At 40.3% G+C, this 21,074-nt stretch overlaps 1 protein-coding gene across 12 annotated transcripts in view; it reads right to left on the bottom strand.

Annotated features, from left to right (window-relative positions):
* ABI2 (abl interactor 2) overlaps nucleotides 1–13,200 on the bottom strand; it is a 58,494-nt gene extending 45,294 nt beyond the window's left edge. For all 12 annotated transcript variants that reach the window (XM_051623055.1, XM_051623057.1, XM_051623060.1 and 9 more), the window contains exon 1: nucleotides 13,035–13,200. In XM_051623055.1, the coding sequence (XP_051479015.1) occupies nucleotides 13,035–13,151 (117 nt within the window). In that variant the 5' untranslated portion in view covers nucleotides 13,152–13,200. The remainder of the gene's footprint in view (nucleotides 1–13,034) is intronic.
* Nucleotides 13,201–21,074: the final 7,874 nt, after the last annotated feature.

Below are 21,074 nucleotides of genomic sequence, written 5' to 3'. Positions count from 1 at the left end.
GTCATTCCAGAATTTCTCTCTAGTGATACGGAGTTTTCTGTCTGCTAAAGAAGAGATAGAATTTGAAGCGCAGTCTACCAGTGGCAAGGGTCTTCTTGCTTAGCTATAAAAGGACAACAGCTCAGAACAGCAAGTCAGGATGAGGCTGGAGACTGTGTTTTTCTGACAGCTCCTTCAGAACGGGATAAAGGATTTCACAGTGAATGCTTAAGACTGCTGTCTTCAAACGGCAAAGCATTGGCATTACCTGATAACCAAAATAATGGAACTAGACACCTCAGCATAAGCTCTATGAATTCTAAATGGTTGTTTTTACTGATTTACCCAATCAAAGTAGATTATGTACCAAATAGCTTCTTTAATCAAGAGCACAGGAGGTTAATAAACTTAAATGAACACAACCAATCCTATGAGAACAACAGCAATAACAAACAAGAGTTTCTAAAAAGTTTACGTTCCTTCTAACATTTAAATGACAGCACTTAACTACAGCTCATGTGAACACCACACAAAATTACATGCTAAGACTTTCTGAAAAACACAATTTCAGCAATATCCTAGGCAACATCCAGAAGCAAATCTCAGTGCAGGACCTTGCAGGGCCAGCAGCCAAAGACATGGTTCTATCAGCGTATTTTGCAAAGAATCACACAATCAAGTTATTTGGGATCCAACACAACACAGAGCTCTGTAAACTTGACAGAAATTATAAAATGAAAGATAAGCAGCACATACAATGGCACATGAAGTTTTATCAAATCTGTCCCAAAAAAAGTTGGTTATCACAAAAGCTGAAAGGGTGCTTCAGAAAAGGACAGATGAATGAATCAGACAAGGTGTCTGAAAGTAGTATAGAGCATCTGCAATGCTCAGAAATTAGCAACTTCCCATCTTTGCACACGTACTGATCATGTTCCAGACCTTAGCTTCCACCAAAGATATTTTTTTTTTACCACAAAAAAAACCTGCAGGCACTATTTTAACATTATTTCTCAAAAATATGCAAACATTTTTTCTTTGCTCTGTTGGTCTGATATGAGCCAACTTTCCACCAGGCCCTTTCAGATCTGTTACTGGTACTGTTCTGCCCAAGACCTGTATAGATATCCCTTAGTCACTCCAACCATAACACATTTTTTTTAAAGCTATGGAACACCTTTTTTTTTTCTCTCCAACCAGTATTACAGAGTGGGAAGAATTCACATTGGACAGACAAGACACTACCCGTCACAGACCTCTTGTCAGAAGCCCAAAAGGTACTGCTTTTTTTCATTTACAACAGCCATATTCAGAGTAGCCCAATAAAACTTAGAAGAACAATCCATTATTATCCTCACCTAACAAAATTCCTACTAATGAACTCTTTCACGTTCAATAGTCTTAAAAGTCAATTTTTTACACACAATTTTCAAAGAAAAATCATATATCCACTACAGTTGTCTCAAATAGTGATAACAATTCCTTCCTGCTATACAACCTAAATTAGCTCACAAATATTTCAGTAAAAGAGTAGTTTTAATTCTGCAGCTAGGAATTAGACTGTTCCCTACATAGGCTAAATTTCATCTTATCCAACTACAGCAGCAGTATTAGATAGTTTTACGCATTCTGCTAACTCTCACAATGGCATGAGCACCGCGCTATAAAATACATCATCATTGAGGATGCAAGTATTGAATGCAGTCTTGAAGCCAGCCTACTCAAACTGCACCAACAGCAGTCCTGCAACTTACAAGCATACAGCATACCTATAAACACTTTATTGTAATGTATTGTCTACTCACTTCACTATATTTAGATAGCATTTCAGTGCTACACTGAAGTTACAGACATGAAAGATTACAGGATAAAAATAGAAAGTGACACTGCAAACTTTTGGAAGAACGCAAGATTCCTCTCACAGCAATTCTGTGCTTCATTACAGGATCTGAAGAATCCCCACCTCTGTATTTACATTCACCATAATTATGACACAGAATGAGTCTCAGACTTCACTTAGTCACCCAATTTCAACAATGTTCTTGCTCTAACAATGCTGAGTTCTTTGTTGTCACAAGATAGAAACATCAGAGATATAACAAAATAATACTTCAAATGCTGAATGCCTTTTCTGTTACAAAAGGTTCTGCTGTCTCGCGTTCTTTTTTTTAATGTGAATTCATTCATTTTCAACTTGTCTTAACAGATTGCTACAACTGTACATTCAGCAAGCTCTACTACCATCATAAAAAAAAGGGCTTTTCTCTATACCCAAACGAATTAAAGAGCTGCACCTCCTCTTGACCTGTCTAGCTATGGCAATAAATAAAACTATACTAGGAAGAAAAGAAGAGTTTCACAATATGAATGATAGAGAGGCTTTGAAAGACAGAGGCACAGAGAAAGCAGGAATTTTCAAGCTGCTTTTTAGACAAGCAATTCTCTCCTTCAGTTTGCAGAATACCCCACCAACTGCATAACCTCTAATCCTCCACATTCCTACTCACAGGCAAACACTGTCTTCCAGTCATCTTTCTCAACAGCTTGTCCCTGAAACACAGGAAATACCACCCTGCTTCCCCCATACATTCAGCAGCAAATAATCCTTGAAGGGCTGTGTTCAAACACAGCCTTAAGTGCATATGAAATCCAGACCAAAACATTCTGGGGGAAAAAAAAAAGAAAGAAAAAAAACAACAACAACAAAACAGAATTCCTTCCACTTTGTTTGTAAACAAAAGCAGTACTTGCCCTGATTTGAAAACTGCTAGATCTAGAGACAAAAAGCATCAGTAAGAGCTGTATTACTTACAACCAAAATAATTAGGTAGAAGTAGCTGATTGCTCAATTTGTGATTTGGTTTATGCAGAGGCATGTAAGGAAAAGAATGGCCTCTATTTGTTTAGAAAAAAACCACAACACAACACTTATATGTACTATGACTAACACAATACATACAAAACAAACAAAAAACCCAACTGAGTAATCCTCACATTTCAATCTCCACACCTTAACATTTCCATCTCCAACAGAACCTAAACAACAAATACCATTTGCAGAATTTTGGCCGACCAGAGCTATCCTGGGAGTTCCATTGCATACAGCATTTACCATGGGGTAACATAAAGATGCCTGAAAACAAAGGGTAAATCAGTTAAAAAATACCACAGGAACACTATCATTTCTCTCCCTAAAAAAAAATAGAATAAAAAATAATTTTAAAAAGCATTTCTTTTTAATCCCCTTTATCAGAAGGGGTATTGAAGTTGCACCTGTATAGTAACTCTGCATATATGCCCAAACCAAACTTCAGAACTAAAATTGGTGCTTTATCTCCAGAACAACTTTCCTCCTCAAATGATAAAACATCACACTGCTTACAGAAAAAAGACCACAGAAACTCCTACTATTGCCATTATCAATATACAGCCTCCCAGGTGCCACAGAAAATGGAAGAAAATGCCACTTGGTTTTAGGGGTTTGTTTTGGCTTTTCTTTTATTAATAATTCATTTAAAACTAGAAAGATATTTTCTTAAGTATTATTTTCATTTTCCAGGTGTCACACAGAAAATCTGATTGAGATAATACACTGAATATTAAAAAGCTGAACATGTTGATTAGAAAAGAAGCTAAATATAGTAAAACACGATACTTTGAGACTTCAGCAGGAGCAAAGAAATCTCTTATTCTTCTCCAGATGACTAACATAAGATACAACTGAAAAAAAAAGGTAAGAAAATTTCACAGAAGGTGAAATACAAGGAAAATATTAGCCTTTCTTCATCATAAGAAAATAACCAAAGGCAAAATCCTCTTTATGGCACTTTTAAGCATAGCCTTTCCAGAGGACAAGTTGTTTACTGGCACGGTATTCCCCACATGGTCATTTCATGAAACATATCTTTTTTATATAAACATATAAGTGGTTAAATAATTTATATCTCAGCATTAATTATCTATCCAGCTGTTGATCAAGTCAAGACAGTTCATAAAAGCCTGTCTTGCATAATACATACAATTTATAAACATAATTTAAATAAAGGGCCTTAATATGCTACAAATATCCCATGAAACTATATTTAGTATATGTGTACTTGACCCAGGAAAATTGGAATACTAGTATACATAGGTCATATGCTTCACAACTTTATTTGCATATTCTTATGATTTATTACTACTCTGTAAAAAATAACAGCTTCTTCTTCAAGGCATTTTTCAAACTCTCTCAGGTCTCTCACCCACCTCAGCCTCCTATTTTGCTACTAGCAGTGTAATAGGTAAGAGGTTGGCTTTTTTAATTTGCCCTTTAAGATATATTTATAAAAAGTGAAAATTATTGTAAAGCTTCCGTAACAGCATGGTTGTCTTAGGATTCTATTATAGAAGAGATTTTCTTCTTTTTGTGCTGCCCCATACACACTGTCCAGACAGTTAGACCCATGCTAACTGATTCAAGATAGCCATTTAATTTGGGACATTTAACATATTTACATTTCATACAAGTTGCCACAAACCTATTGTTTTACCCAATTAAAAGGCGGGTAACCAACTTTCGCACTTTGACGCAACCATTGTCACTTATAAAAAAAAAGACAAGCTCCACTTCTTATGCCAACTTATGAACTTACCACCTAGTTAAAAAATTAGAGTGAATTAAAAACTTTGCAAAATCCAAAATCTCTCAAACACACATTTTAAAAGCACACTCTTCAAAATAATTCTGAGAATTTGCACTGTACATTCATTAAACATATAGTTTAATCATTATTATTAAAGCAAATCAAAATAAATTAGGGTGCTTTGAATTCATACTAGACTACTCAGTAATAAATTACTTCCTATATTTTCTTAGTTAAACAGACTAAAATCTCAGACTCAAAAATACTATTTCAGCTGTGTTTATATATCGTTATCTGCTAAGAATAGCAGCAGCACCAAGAACAGACTTTTATTGTTCTACAAGACACAACTATACAGAAAGACAAGCACTGCTTTCAAAAGTCACAAATTACTTATCAGTCACGACACTTTCATGTTTAGCAAGTATCAGCCCCTACCTCTCAGTTTTCACCACAGGGGAGCAGAAACAACATTTTCACTACTCCCCTTCAGGCCCAAGCAGCAGCACTGCTGCTGCGCAGAAGTTTGGAATACTAGCTGATGCCTAGTATCTTGAAGAACTTGACTCTCTTACCTTACAATAATCAATCAAACAGCTTAGTGCCCTCAGCAGGGATGGTCCCACTCCATCCCTACCTTATTCCTCCCTCTCTTCACCCTCCCGTCATCATTGAGCAAAGACACAATGCTTTTCTTGGCCAAGTTAGTTTTCTCTTGGTTTAGCTAACTGAACTGGCTCATACATGATCAGATAAAGACCTGCTCCAGGACAAGGATATAAGCAGCACCAGAAGCAGAAAGGTGTTAGATCAGCTCAACAATCTTGCCCCTAAACAGCAGCAAAGCCTGATATTTGTAGCTTTTGACAGGCATTGCTTTAATTTCTAGCCATTCCAAAGGTTTCCAAGTGGGTAAAAAGAATTTATACACTTAGCAATTTTAAGTCTCCAAATCTAAAAAACCAAATTTTTCAGCATGATCCAGCAGGCAGCCCATTTAATCTCAAGACTGTTAAGGTAGTTCTTCATAAATCTCAACCCAAATGCCTCTTCAGATTTCTGACCCAGCACAAAATTTAGAGCTCCTGCCAGAGCCACCCAGTCGGCAATGCAATGGACAAAATGTAAATTGCTAGCTGCTCTCCACTGCTGAAAAGACTGGATAAGTCTTCTGAAACCTCATTTCCATCAGTAAAATTCTGTATTTAACATGAACAAGCAAGTAAAAATCTTTTACAAACTCTCCTCTCATCAGCCACTCAAAAGCAAACATTTGCAATTTTTATTCTATGTAGCTGTGATATGATTTTCTTCAACTCTGAAATCCAAATTTAAACTGCTTCCTTTCCTTTATTTAATTTGGTGAACCTATTTATATTGACACTAAAAAACAAAATCTTGCAAATTCTTGCAAAGTTTATTGTAATCCTTTACCAAAAAAGATTCACCAAAAAGAATAATGAAAATTATAACAATGTTTATCAGCCTCCCAATAATTTTCCCATAAAACATCAGGATCATCAGCTTGTTTTACAAATTATTTCCAAAATAATTCATATGACAGATAGGTACACAAACAGTAGTTCATAACATAAGCTTATCTATTTTTTTGTTTAAATATCAGTTTTAAAATTGAAAATAATTAAAATAATTTTTAGAGTGATGGCATGCAGGTTGAAAAAAGAATCTTCAAATAAAAGTATCTCAGACTTCCCTAAAATCTATTAATAATATCAGCTGAAATAGCAATTTAATAGCTCTGATCTGATCTTCTAAGAGTACAGTTCTAAAAACCTCTTATGATCTATAGCATAAATCAACTTTAACAGAACAGCAGCCAGCTCAAAAACAGAAAAAGACCCTGAAGTTATTCCCAAGAGTTTGACAGAGTTCATAAATACTAACACAGTAATTTTTTAAAAAAGTTACAAAGTACCCTAATAAAAACACTGATGTTTACCTATAAGAGTTTTTAACTTTAAATAAAAATACTAAATTTACAAGTCTACCACAAAGCTAGCTGACTGTGTGTATAACCAAACACACACAGGCTGCCAAAAACTCAAACCAAATAATATTTTTTCCTCATCCTGCAATTCACCAAGCATAAAACAACTTTGATACTGTAGCATTAAGCCCAAATAATAAAACAAGCACTTGTATTTTAAATTGAAAGACTATTAAGAATAGATACTACCATGATATTTATTGGGAAATAAGCTACAGAAAAAGTTAATAGAATATATAGTCCAAAGTTCAGAGCATATCACTATAAATTTGACAGAGCAACTTGTTTGTTGCACCTGGGAACCAAAAAGTTGAGATTTCTCACTCAAATAGGCACAACTCACTTCCAAGAACATACCAGTTCACTGTCTTCAAGAAAAAATTGCCAACCTAACCTGTGAGAATCCTGAAAAGAGGAAAATTAAATTCAGTGTGCTGTGATTACATGCTTTATCTGCTGACATGCAGTTTTGCTTCATAAAAGTATGAGTAGCCCCAATGACTAAAGTCCTGGGTAGGAATATCCAACAAAATTTACAGAAGTTATATTAATAAGCAAGAGGTTAATTTCAGGTGCACAATTAAGTATGAAAATACAGTATTTGAAAAAAAACAAGACAAATGGGCCAGGAGACTTTAGACATACAAACTCTACTGAAAATTTGCTGCAAAACACAGCACTTAATGTTGTCTTCACTAAAACGTTCTGCTGAACATATGAGAGTAAGGTTTCACTTGCTGAAAGTACTGATTAGAGTAGATCTTGTCTTACATGGTGCACCACGGTGGTACACCACTTCCTGCTTTACAACCTACAGCACTAAGCTACAAGGATTAATAACTGCAAGCGCAAATAAAAGATCAGTAACAGACAATAAATTTTAGAGAGCTTATTAAGTGTAGTATGCAGAAGCTTGCTACTCTGAATTCTAGTTCTTGATCAATATTATTCAGTTACCACAATCTGAAAATAAACTACAGAAGGGAACAACTAGAAAGCCATTTGTAACTTAACATTTAGGGTTACGACTCTTATTTTGTATTAGCAAATTGCTTATTTACAAAGTCTTTTTTCCCACCTACATATACAGTAGTACCACCAGCAACTCCCATTACCACTAATAAGACAGCTCACGCTGTTTTCACATTTACTCAATAGAGAATCAATCCTGCTCTTCCTGAACACCAGGTTGAACTTGTGACACTATTAAATACACTAAATTAGCTTTTCTGGAAAAACACAGCACGGTTAATGCAAAGGAAAAGTAGACTGCTAGAGCGATGAATACTTCACCAACTTTGACAGCTACACTAACTCAAAAGGAAACAGAAAAGATGGTCCTATACCTAAATTATCCTCACTACACTTAAGCTCACCCAACAATAAGCTCACCATAAACCCTGAGTATAGAGAGATGTGCAATAATAATTTGTACAGCCATTTACTGATGGGCATATATTGTGACTGTACTACTGTCCATTCATCCATTATCACCATTTGACTAGTTTCCTGGTATTTTTTAAGAGTTTCAACTTGTCAGCGTCTTCCTGAAGTTCTGGACTAATTTCACTGGAGCTAATCAATATCCAGTTTCATGCCTGCAGAACAAGTGTTCAATCAATGCTAAGCTTAATCACCTCTTCACCAGAGCTGGATTATAAAATAAACTAGCTGAAGTAACAGAAAGGTTGAAAACAACATTCCTTTGATACATTTCTGATGGTTAAATTTTACAAATCTAACTCAGTTACCTTTCTTAGGGTGATGCACATCTCATCTTCAGTACAGAGACTAGAGATCTTCCTTGAACTTGTTTATAAACCATAGTAACAACTGCAATTTCCCATATACTTGCACAAGTTACATACTGATAAGGGTCATTACAAGAAACTCCAAAAAATTTCACAGCACATTAATAAAGCTGTAACCACTAAGTTAGTTAGTATTTATAAAGGATGAACATTTCTGTAGTCTAAAATGAGTACGCTAATATATGCTTTATTCTCTTGTTCAACCTACTGGAAGATGCTTGCAAACTGAGAGCTACTTGGTTTTGCTTAGAAGGTCAAAATAACAAATAACAAATACCTGGAAAAGAACTATGAAACTAACTTATGGACTGTAGTAAAATTACTGAGAAACAAGTAGCTTTATTTAAATAGACATGAAGATTAAAGCTATCAGCAGGCACTGAAAACAGGTACTTCTAAATAAAATTAAAATCCCCTTTCCATCCTTCCTATCACAAACACCAAAAGGCAGTATTTTCTTTTTTATTTTTTTAATTGTTTTTCTATACATAAAACAAAACAGTCATGGCACCCTGAAGATTACAAAGAAAGGAAAATCGAAAGCTTATTCTTCCTTTTTAGTCTCTAGAGTTGACAAGTAAAGCATAATAATATTGAAAAACTAGGAAATAGAGCCTTTTAGAAGAACCTGGGCAACACAGCACACAGAAGTCCTACACTCCTTCTGAAAGCTGAGCGGGGAACGTGGGCTTCACTTTTCACTCAATTCTGCATGCTAACTTTGGTGGTGAGACTTCTTCCCACCCTAAACCTGTTCCTGATAGATACCTACTGGCTGAAATGCCTTCATCTGGCAACTTTTTCCAACTCTTCCAGCAAAGAGTAAACAGACATAAGCATTCAGTTACTCTAGAAAGCTCCACATGCTGCACAAAATGAAAAGCTGATTTTTTAGAAGAGAGAAATCACAAGAAATAAGCCAAAGAACAGACTTATACAGGACAAACTCCAAGAAACTGAACAGGCCAAGATCGTGCTTAGGTTTATATTACTATACCAGTAAAATTTTGTGAACACAACACACTGTCCAGTATAACTACTCTCTACTTTTTATGAAAAACCCATATAAATCCATGGAGACTAGAAATATGTTATTTTATAACATCAAGTAGATCAGATAATCAAATTGTACAGAATTACTCTGTTGCACAGTTTAGATTCAACTACATAACAGAGGACACAGCACTAGTACCTAGACTTGAACAGACAGTACAAAATTTAACCTGTGACTGGCATTGTGTCAGACACTATGAAAACATCTTCCTAAATAAAAAAAAAAATACATATCTTCTCTTCTCTTTAAAAAGTATGACATAGAATAACTGTAGAATTTTTCTAAGTTATTAGAAGAATAAGATCTTTTTGGCAGTAAAAGTTATTTGATTTCTGTAGTAACACAAGCAAATTAACGTAAGCAATTAATGCTTAAAACTGTATTTTTTATTATTATTATTATTATCATTATTAAAGTAGAATCATAATCACTGCTAATTTATTAAACTAATTGATGTAGCATGCAAGTTGAAATTGTACTTTAAGTTTTTCTTCTATCAATTTATTTTCCTATTTAATGGAGTAGTGTTTCTTGAAAAACACAGCACCTTGCTAGGCAACTGACTGGCTGGAGGGATGAGAGACCAACTTACCCAGTGGGAAAATTTAAAAAGAACAACCATTGCTGAAGATCAACGAATGAAAAATCTTTTTTTGCTCAAACAGTAGCCTTGTCTTTTCACTGCTGCAGGTTCACTTATTATGCATTTGCTGTATTTCTTATCATTTTCCACAAAATGTTACGTTGATGTGCTCACATACTGTATGACAGACTCAATGGAAGGGTAACAATTTATGCAACATTTCCTGTTGCAAAATAAATTGAGCTCACCAAGTATCGATCATAATTTGGATAAACACTGCCAAAATTTTTAAAAACAGATTTTTCATTTCCTACACAGAAGTCAAATGAGTTGCAATAACCACAGCTCTACTACTTTGAACTAGCAATTTCCACATGTAAGACACTACCTGCTCGATTATTTCGAAGTTGCTATGATGTTTCCATTGGGGGAAAGAGAGAAAACACATTCACCTTAGCACTGACCTTCAAATTGGCTATTAAACTGACCTAATGCCTCCACTGACTTTTGCAAAAAGTTTTATACTTAGCAATAAAATCACAAAGTACCAACCAGTACAAAATTAAAAGGGAGCAGTTGTCCCCTGACAAATACAGGCAAATGAAATGCCTTCAATGCCCCCATTACCATGCTGCCTATAATTCTGCAGATCAAGTTCAGATTTCAGTCATGCTCTGAGCCTCCTCTAGGACATCTCAAGAATACCCATGACAAAACATCTTGTGGTTGTAATTTCCTGGATGTATTTTTCTGTGTGATTATTCTTCCACATGCTTCCAAGCAATCACAAGTCCACCTTCACCACAAAATCCAAGACTACTGGTTTTGAATACAATTTGGTCTCAATTGGATGTAATAGCTTTGGAATAATTATTACTATTAGAAGCAAAAACACCAATATCCAACTAACTAATAATTATATCCGTTTACCTATTTCCTCTCTTGCAGAGAAGCAAAAAACAGCTTTATGTATAGATACTGCGCAGGAGCTTATGTATCTCTGGCACTATGAAGATGAGGTGAGTTCACTGACAGATCTGTTACAAGGACACTCGCATCCCTAAATCCAGAATCGCCTCATACTGGCCCTCTTCTCTACAATAATCCCACTTTATGGTCTCTCAGCCCATTTCAAAGGTTGAAGCCTACTCCCAAGCCAATGTTCTCCATCCACACTTCTTTAAAATTTAAATATGTTCATGCTGTGACCCATAATGCACATCACAGTCAACACTCATAACACAATTTCATTCTTTCATTCTCACCTTCCCGTTAAAGCTCTCTGTTGTCATTCTGCTTGGATAAATTGACAACAGCTGGGGTAGTGTTCAGAATCCATCAGGCTGACCAAAAGTGCTCCATTTTTTTCCTTCACCCACCATCTCTCTGTATCCATCTCCTATTATCTTAGACTGTCCTTTTGACATGTATGCTGTCTGAGACAACAACCATCCTTTTTCATTCTCTATACAAAACGGCATGAAATGCTCCTTGGTAGTTTTTATTACAATAAAAGTGGGGCTGTTCAAAACAATTTTATAAACTTTAGTTTATATGAAGAACACAAAAAAAGGTCAGAGAAAGAAAAAAACAAACTACATCAACTTCTTCCTATCTGATTCTGCCTTCCAAGACTCCTCTCACCCATTCCAGTAAAAAATGCATAAATTTTCAAAAATGCATAAATATATGTATGTTAGGTTAGGACTGTAGGAAAATGTTTCAATATATTTATATTAAAGAACATAAGTCACACGAATTCAATATAGGAAAAGTTATTACATAATAAAATACATCTATATAATTTCACTGCAATTGACATATTTCGTAAATGACCCAAATATACAAAGTCTTCTCTGTAAAGGACAGCTGGTCATTCAACAATTCCAAAGAAACAGCCAGAGCTTTTTCACAGGTATATTTCAAGTATTCCCTGTCACTGGTCAAATATTCTCTCTCATTTACATGAGGGATTAATCCCACTAGAGATCTCATCCTTACTTGCCCTCTAGAAACACACAAGCACCCTCCACTTAGGGGTCTGAAATCAAAAATAAAACTGGGACCCTTTGTCCTCTTCTCAACATTGACACCACAAACCCATGTCCCCCTCCTTTCTTTCCTACATACTCGGATCCTTCTTAGGAGTGACCCACAACTAATGGGTTTGGGGTTTTTTTGGGGAGGGAAATATTTCTTTTGCCCCTACAATCACTATCAAAGTAAATGGATTATATTTTGTTTCTCTTCCTAGTAAAAAGAGAAAGAAATGGAAGAAAAAAAAAAAAGCCCTAACATCCACCTGGCTTCAGAGTGGTCACTGCAAAAATCACATGCTGTGGCAGCAACTTGCGCTTCATCTCTTTCTCCCCAGTTCTGCATATACATCATCCGCTTATCATTTGGTAGCTGCCTATCCTATTGAATATCACACCCCTGCTTTGGAAGGGGAATATAAACCGACAAGTATATTCCCTCTAAAACATATGTCACTAGAATCTCCATTAACAAGAACAAATACTGTATTGACAGCAGCTGGATACCTCCTTGGTTTATCACATCATCTCAGTGCTGTCAGCAAAGGAAAGTGGAAGGTGGGAAGGGAATAAAAAGGAGCGGCAGAGACGCGATCCGAAATAAATATTCAACGCAATCGTGGATTTAATTTAGAAATCACTTAAATATTTAAATGCCTCGTCACGCCAGAGTAGTTCATTCTGGAGGTGAACCAGCTCTCCTCCTCCTCCTCCCCGGGCTGCAGCAGCCGCTGCCACCGCCGGTCACCCTCCCACCGGCAAGGGGACCGGGCCGGCACCTTCCTGCCCCCCTCGCCCGCCCGCCCGGCAGCAGCCCCACGGCAAGCGGCGGGGGAGGACACGACCCTGCCCAGCCGGGCTGCCCCGCGCTCACCCCCCGCCGCCGCCGCCGCGACCGTTGGGCTGAGCCCGCGGCCGTTGGGCCGCGCGCCCCGCCGCACCTGGATGTAGTTGGTCTCGCAGTACTCGGCCACGCGCTCCAGGTTGGTGTAGCTGTCGAACAGGGCCCGGCGCCCCCCCGGGATCTCCTCCTCCAGCAGCATCTGCAGCTCCGCCATCTTCACATCCTCTCGCCCCGTCCGTCCGTCCGTCCGTCCGTCCCTCCTCCTCCCCCCTCGCCGCCCCCACTCCCCTCCGCGCGCAGGCTCGCGCCGCACCTCCCCCACCCCCGGCGCTCCCGCCGCCCGGGCCGGGCCTCACGCCGCGGGCAGGGCGCGCGCCAGACCCCCACGGCGGCGGGGGCGGGGCGCGGCCTCGTGCGCATGCGCCCGCCCCCCCCCCCCCCCCCCCCCCCGCTTCCGGGCCGCGCTGCCGGGCAGGGGCGCGGGTCCCGGCGCTCCCGGCTCCTGCAGCGGGAGCGGCTGCGTTGGCGCTTGGGGCTCCTGGCGGCCGGTGGGCGCCCGGCCCCGCAGTCCCGACGCTCCGAGCGCCGCACGGAGCAGGCGCCCCGGGGTGTCTCTGGCACCGTCCCCTGGCGCCAGCCGCCGCGTTAGGCCGAGTAACGACGGGTGTTCATTTTGTGAAGTCTCGTGTTTGTCTTTTCCCATCATTCTGCATTAATTTACTCCGTGGCAGCGCGCTAGCAGAGCTCTTTCTAGAGCACAGGTCTAACGCCACACCGACTGGTATCGCTGGAAGCTTTGTCTCCGGATACGATGTCAGCTGGGTCAGACCTTCCCGCTTTCAGTGTAGCTGCTGCTCAGCTCTTCTGATCAGCAGAGGAAGAACAAAATGTTTCTTTTGTGCGGATTCCGTCTGAAAAGCTGCTATTGTGCAGGGGCGAGAGGAAGGGTAAATTCTCAGCTGCCAAGTAGTCAGCTTTTCAACTTTAAAAGAGAAAAGCGTATAATGAAGGGTCAGCAGAAAGAGAGGCAGCCCAGCCCCCTGGCTGAAGCACAACACTGAAGCCATGAGTTAGGTTCGTGTGGTCAGTTCTTGGCTTGAACACTGACTTCCTTTATGTCCCAGGCAAGTCACTCGGTATCTCTACAATTGTGATAAAATGTCTACCCTTAGAGGAATGTGACAGGCTTTCCCTACGAATTCCTTCATGTGAACCTGAAATAAGCCTTTCTCCCACAAAAAAAAAAAAAGGGAAAAAAAAAAAGTAATCAGCCCTCTCAGCAGAAATGTCCCAGCTTTCTCTTGTGGAGCTCATTTGTCTCTTTGAAATGAATTGCAGCTGTGATTACTCACCTCTCATGAATCTCGACAGAGCTCTTTCTGCTTCTTTAGTGCAGCTTTGGGTTATTTGATGTCCTTTACACATTCTGATATGACAGCCTGATACTCTCCCAGCCTTCATGTTACAGACACTTTTGTGGTAGTCACCACGTAAAGATCCACTGCTACACCATCCTGCCACACTGTAAGAATAATTGTTCTCATGCCTTGAAAGCTGTTGCAAAGGTATCCATCTTAGATATTCCTGGCCTCCAGGTGACTTCTAGAATTACAAACAGATTGCAAACACCTGGTGGGGTCAGGCAACAAACCTAATCTTTGGGCCAGTCCTTTTAAGTTTCTTCCCTTAAAAGAAAAATGAGATAGAAATCCCTGCCCTTAGGGACGTCTGCCTGGCAACACTTCCTCTTAGGTTGCTTAGTTCTCCCATATAAAGGATGAGTCAGGCACAGTGTTCATTATACTGCTTTAAAAACTCTCATGTGCAAAGCATTTTTCTCCCATTTTTATATGTGGGCTACATTTCACAACTTCCAACTACTTGTGTGTTTCCATTTTTCTACAGGCAGTTAAAGTGTGAAGAGCAAGTTATGTTTTACAGCTGCAACAGTCTTAACCTCACAAAAAGGCTTAAGAATGATCTAACACCCTGCTAGAGAACCCCATCAAAATGTGTGTGGAAAAGAGGGGTGACTGCTCAAGAGCACTGTCAACCAGCAGCCATGCTCCAGCACAGGGCTGTGCTGGTGTGGTGTCTCCCTGCCCTAAAATGACAAGGACTGAAGAAGCGAGTGTCATGCAGCCTCGCTGTTGGTGCCCTCTACCCCAAAGTTCATAAACTATGAGTTATACAACCAAAAATACTCATTTTGCTGAAGAAGAAATCCTGGTTGTCAGGCCGTCTGCTGATTGTTAATGCACCTTTTGAGAAAGCTAATCTGAGCCTTTGCTGCAAGGGCTCTGGGAAGAAAAGCCAAGCACATCAACTCACAAAAGGCTGCTGTACTGTCTAGAGCTCCAAGCCTTCACCTCACCCTAGGATGGGCAGCTGATGAATAACACCTTTGCACTTTGATAATGGACTCCACACTCCCTCCTCCACAGTAACTTCAGCTGGGGTTCTGTTCATGTCACATCTGCTGCTGTTGCAGTTCCAGGGGTTGCTCATGCCCAGGCTCCCAGGACTCTTCATGTTTTGCCAGGCTAGAAGCAGGCTGAGGCTTTCCTTCTCTCTTCACCCATTTGCTTCTCAGGTGTGAAGGCAAGCTGTCATTTGCCAGCTCCCCAGTAAACCTGCCTGATCTTTCCCTTGGCAAAATAAGAAAGCTGTCAACAAGAGGAAGGTTCTCTCTGTGCCTTTAAGTGCCATCAGGGCCTGCTTTCAGTGGAAACCTGTGAGAGTCTGCCTGTCTGCTCTCAGACCTGCATTAAGCATCATCAACCTTACTCCCACCTGTGGGCCAGACACCTCTTCACCTCTCACCCTTCTGGTAATCAGGGTGTAAGAAAAAGCATTATCTGAAATAGATGCATACAGCTGTTCACTAGAGTAACTGGACTAACCTGTCTGCATAATTAGGTGCTTGTTATCACAGCATGTTTACATTTTAATAGGGTACTCTTTTGTGGAGTTTAATTTAAATATGAAGAGCCCTCCTGTCAGAATAATGGCAACCCTATAATACTCTATACACATACTAAAAATATTTATAAATAGCATTTAAATTAGACCAGCTGAATCCAACTACCCCTTCCCTAAGTCCACATAAATTGCTTCCCATCTGTCAACTGAGGTGCTACACTAATTTTAAGTTTTTATACTCCCTCAGCCCTAATTACAGCATTATACACTTCAACTTTTCCAACTTTTTAAAAATCCTTTTGTACAAATTCTTCCCTTAGATCCGTAGCTTCAAGCAAACATATTTTCCACCTAAACACACTGTGCAGTCATCAGAAAATAGAGAGGCAAACTTCTAGATGGAGACTCCAAACTGGACATCAGGATCCAAAAGCACAAGGAGATGGTTATTCTTCCAAGTTCTCTCATATGCGTTAGGTTTTTACCTCTGCCAGGCACCCAAAGGAGACCACAAAAACTTGCACAGACAAGCAAATCCATTGGTCATGTGCAGTCTTGCAGCTGGGCATTTTGTGTGCATGTCCCGCATACCACAGTTTGAATTACCAATTCTTAATTAGAGAAAAGTAATAATGGGGTAGCTCAAAGGCCACCAATTTTTGGCCCCACAGTAAGACATCACCATCAAAAGCCTCTTCCATTTTCTTTGCTATATGGAAGACTGAACAGTGCAATCACCGCACTGGAGAATGTAAGTAACACTCTGTTTGGACAGATGACCAAGTCAGATTTCTGACAGATCCTGCTGCAGGTTTTTAGTTCACTTGTGTAAGTAACTCTGCCCTAGTTTTATGAGGTTCCCATTTCTAAGCATTTTTCCCTTTCCCGCCCCCCCAACATTCTGTAAAGGGTACAAGTAAAAGCCAAAAATCCCTGTGCTTGCTGCATCACGTGGAGATGAGCAGATTTGCAGCTGGATAAAGGACAAAGGACTCTGTCACCAAATACATGGTCATATGTACTAACACATGCCTACCTGCCCTTTAACCGACATTTACTGAAGGGGTAGGGGAAGGAGGGGAAATTAGGGGATTGAAGAAAATAGTCTTGTAGCCAAAGTATGTACCTTCACTCCCTCAACAAAGACAGCCATGCCACCCTGCTCACTTCACATCGTGTCTGGATCTGCCTCTGTCTGGATGGCAGGTCTTTTTTGCCAGTCTCATAATCCAAAGCACCTGAAGTGAACAGCAGCTCGTTAACTCCCAGGGCTATTCCAGAATGCCAGGGGTAGCCTCCCAGCACAGAATGCAGCTCATACATGTCCAATGCTGCAACAAACGTCAGGATCTCGAGGTGTCTGAAACACTCAACCTTCAGTCCTCACCAGAAAACAGAATGAAAAACCCACACACCCCACAGCTGCACATTCCCCTCTGGGCACTCAGCAATTTGCTGGGCAATCGGGATTGTAACCACAGATAACCTCTCCACTTACGAGAAGCTGCAGCTGGGTAAAGCACTTGCTGCACAAAGGGTAGGAGAAGTGACCCATGGAGTAGTTTACATCTCATGGAAGTGTTTGCCCTAACACTGCTATTTCAGAACCACCTCAGCCAGAGGCTGTGCGTGATTGACACCTGATACCTCACAGCACCTCCAGAGGCACAGGACACATCGCAGGGATTCAGACTATCTGTTCTAGGATACATCTCCTTCCAAATAGCAATATTCTTTTTCTAGGAATTCGAGTTTTCTTTTGAACTGTACTTCAACACTGCACTGTGTGAGAAGGTCAGAGCCAGTACAAAGAGAGAAACTCTCAAAGGGAAGAACAGGTAAAGATAAATAGGAAAAATAATGAGCTCTGACACTTCAGACTTAAAAAAAAAAAAAATGCAACAAATGGTCTCAAACAGAAGCCAGCACAAAGCATAGCTGCTCATCAGTTCCCCGTTCAAATGACAAAGCACTCAGGGAAAGGGGGAAGAAAGAACCGCTCTCATTTTCCTTTCCTGCCAGTATTCCTTCTCAAAGATGCCAACCCAGACCAACTGCGAGTCCTTTCCCACCTTGTCCTCACTCTTGTGCTATCCCTCACGTAAGGTCCAATATGGCTGCTGAGACAGATCCTAAAGGGCAGACAGTGGAGTTAACAACTCTACTACTGCACATAGGGAAATTCATCCTCTCTCAACGACTGATTCCAGCTTACTGCAGACTGGAGCAGATGTTACTGGCCTACTTACGGTTTTTTCACATTTGCAAGTTTGCGCTGCAGCTGCGACAGTTAGAATCATTCTCTGAGGTCTTTCGTCCTGTATGTAATTAAAGTTCAGATTTTTAGGTACTCACATAATACCAGGAACTTGCCTCCTGGCGCTTTTTTAATCCTGTCCTGTTTGTAATCATGCTTTTACCACATAAACCACTTCAAAAAGTTTCTTATAGCCTTTCATATTTTTAGGAGCCACCAATCAAACGTGTGTTGATTCTGGAATTAGCGTAACTTCCTTGCATAGGAAGGATAATAAATTACATCTGTGAAGTCATCTTTCCTCCTTCCATCCTACATCTGGTCAAGTAATCCCCTTTCACTTATCTCTGAAGGCTGGTCCTCTATGCACAGATTCTGTTCACTGTCAGTCTGCATGCCTCTTCTAACTGCTCTGCCTTCCTATTTGGCTAACACACAGGAGCATTTCAGCCCCTTCTCTCACACACAACTATTTGTGACAGTATGGTAATGGCACAAATCTCAACAATGCAGTAGTGTCTAACAGGAGATGGAGGTTGATGGCTCCCCATCAGTCGCAGCAGCTTCACCCACCTCAGCCTGAACCCATTTTGACAGAGTATTTATGCGCAGAAGGCAGCCAGGCCTCCCTGCACTATCTCCTTCGAGAGGGAACTTAAGGACTAATTTATTTCAAAGGCAAAGACATCTCTGAATCATGAATAAGCTTTTAGAAGAGAGCTTAAGCTGTACCCGTCCTGCTACAAACTAGTCAAAGTCACAACCTCTGCACTCTGGAATATAAGACTGACCCAAATGACCAACTACCACGTGTCAGCACACAAAGTTTACTTTGTCTCATACAGGTATAAGGATTTTTTTCCCCCATCTTTGTCTCTTTAGGACTGGGCTTTCCAGGGAACACAACGGAGGTGTCCACACCCCTGAATTCAAATGGGGGAAGGTAATTAACCTATTTTGCAGATGTCAACCTAAGCCAACAAGCTTCTGATGGGTTGGGGTTGGGCTGGCTGTGCAGTTTACAGCAGCTTGTGACATTGGTTTCAAGAGCCCCTATCAAAAGACTGCTTCCCCAGCTAGGGAATGGGATTGCTGCAGGAGACATCCCTAGTGTGGGGCCAGAGGTGAATGGCTGGAAGGCCACAGGTTGGTCACCCTTCACCTACAGGAGTTTAGGGTCGAGCCATTACTAATGGATAAATAAAGCTGAGTTCTGCTGTTCAAAGCAATCATACAAGTCTGTGCAGATACCTGGCCTCACACAGAGATTTTATTTCAATCAGGAGCACCAAGGCAATTCATCCTCTCTAAACAGCATCATTCCCTGCTCTGTGTGCTCTCTACCCATGGGGCCCATTAGTTCCCCTCCTTCCCTCTCTGTGCTTTTCTGCAGCATGTATTCACTAAATATAATATGACAGCTTACTTTCTCAGGTCCAGAGCCTCAACACCCATGCATTGCTTCTCTGTGCCAGAAACTCTATTTTACAAGTCAAATTGTAGTCTCCCTCCCAGCTCATCTGGCATGAGGAATGAGCACATCCTCATGTCCTCTCCCTTTTCACACTCATCACTGTTGTTGGAAGGGGCTCACACAGCCATTTGTGGTAGCACATCCCTCAAAAATCTAGCAGCCTCAGAGTCACGCAACCAGGAGTTAGCTGTTCTGGTTGTTTTGGAAATGCTAGCTAGCCCTCAGCTCTTCATCAGTTTGTCCACTGCTAATACTTCCCACTTTGGCTTAATTCTAAGTCTTTTTGAAGCCAGTATAATTTTGTTGGATAAGGGGGTTCTCATATCTTATTACTCTTTAATAACTTTCTGCCTCACTGACTTCAAAAAGTGCCATATTCCTCCAGTGTGCACTCATTGAAATGCCATTGAAATCTGCCTTCTAGTTGTATTACCTGACCTACTGCACATCACATCTCAAGGGCCTATTATTTATTGCAGAAAAGTCCGGTCCTTGTCAGTATATGTGACACTTCCAACCCAAAGGGCTCATTTAGCCACTTGTTAGCTGTACTCCTTGATTCAGGAATCCAGAGTTCATCAGAGCACTGAGTGCTGTTTAAGTATATACATGGCTAGGATAAAGAGGCACAGACTGGCTGTCATCTCAATATGCAGGAAGAGGAGCAAGGGAGCAGACATAATACAGCTGGTGTACTTTTGTTCCTCTACTGCCAATCTGATTTTCCAAGCTGTTTATATACAAAGGAAAAGGCAGAATGGAGACATCCTTATCTTAAAAAAATGGTTGGGAGCTCAGTGAATTCAGCAGCACTTAGGATAAATACCAGCAGTAGCCTTCCCCCTCCCCTGCCTCCTCAGGAACCAGCAGTATTTCTCACAGCTTTCCATTAACTACTTTTATTATCTGAACGTCTGCCCACATGAGTAATTGAGTGAGTCACATCAGCAAAAGACTTGGTGGAGTTTTATGAGGGGGCTGCAGTGTAAATTTTTTTTAAATCACAATTTACAGAATGAAGATTTTTAGCTGTGGTGACAATTTCAAGACCAGTGCTGCTATAGTGGGTGAAAGAAACACAGAGGTGATAAGGATTTCCAGTTCTTGAGGGTAACTGAGAAAATGATAGCTCAGCTCAGTTTACCACACTGTAACAGCACAGCTATAAAATATATAAAGGCTAGCACAGGTTCTATGTTTGCAGTGTAAAAGCCACCATCTAGCTTCCCCAAGCACAAAGGAGCTTCACTCTGAACTATAGCATATATATAGCACCAGGACCTACCCAGTTATCACTGCTGGGACATGAATTAGAAGGCTGATCCAGCAAAACTTCTATGTTTTCCTTTTTCTTTGCATTATGGCAATACTAGTTACAAAGACATCTAGGCATTTATATAGTCAAGTAGGTGCTTAATGGGATATTGAAAATCCAAACACCTTAACAGCTTCAAAAAGTTGGTTTCTAATGACTGAAAGCCACA

This window comes from Apus apus, chromosome 6 (assembly GCF_020740795.1).
Source record: "Apus apus isolate bApuApu2 chromosome 6, bApuApu2.pri.cur, whole genome shotgun sequence".
Lineage (NCBI taxonomy): Eukaryota > Metazoa > Chordata > Aves > Apodiformes > Apodidae > Apus > Apus apus.
This window is presented reverse-complemented; position numbering and strand designations above follow the sequence as displayed.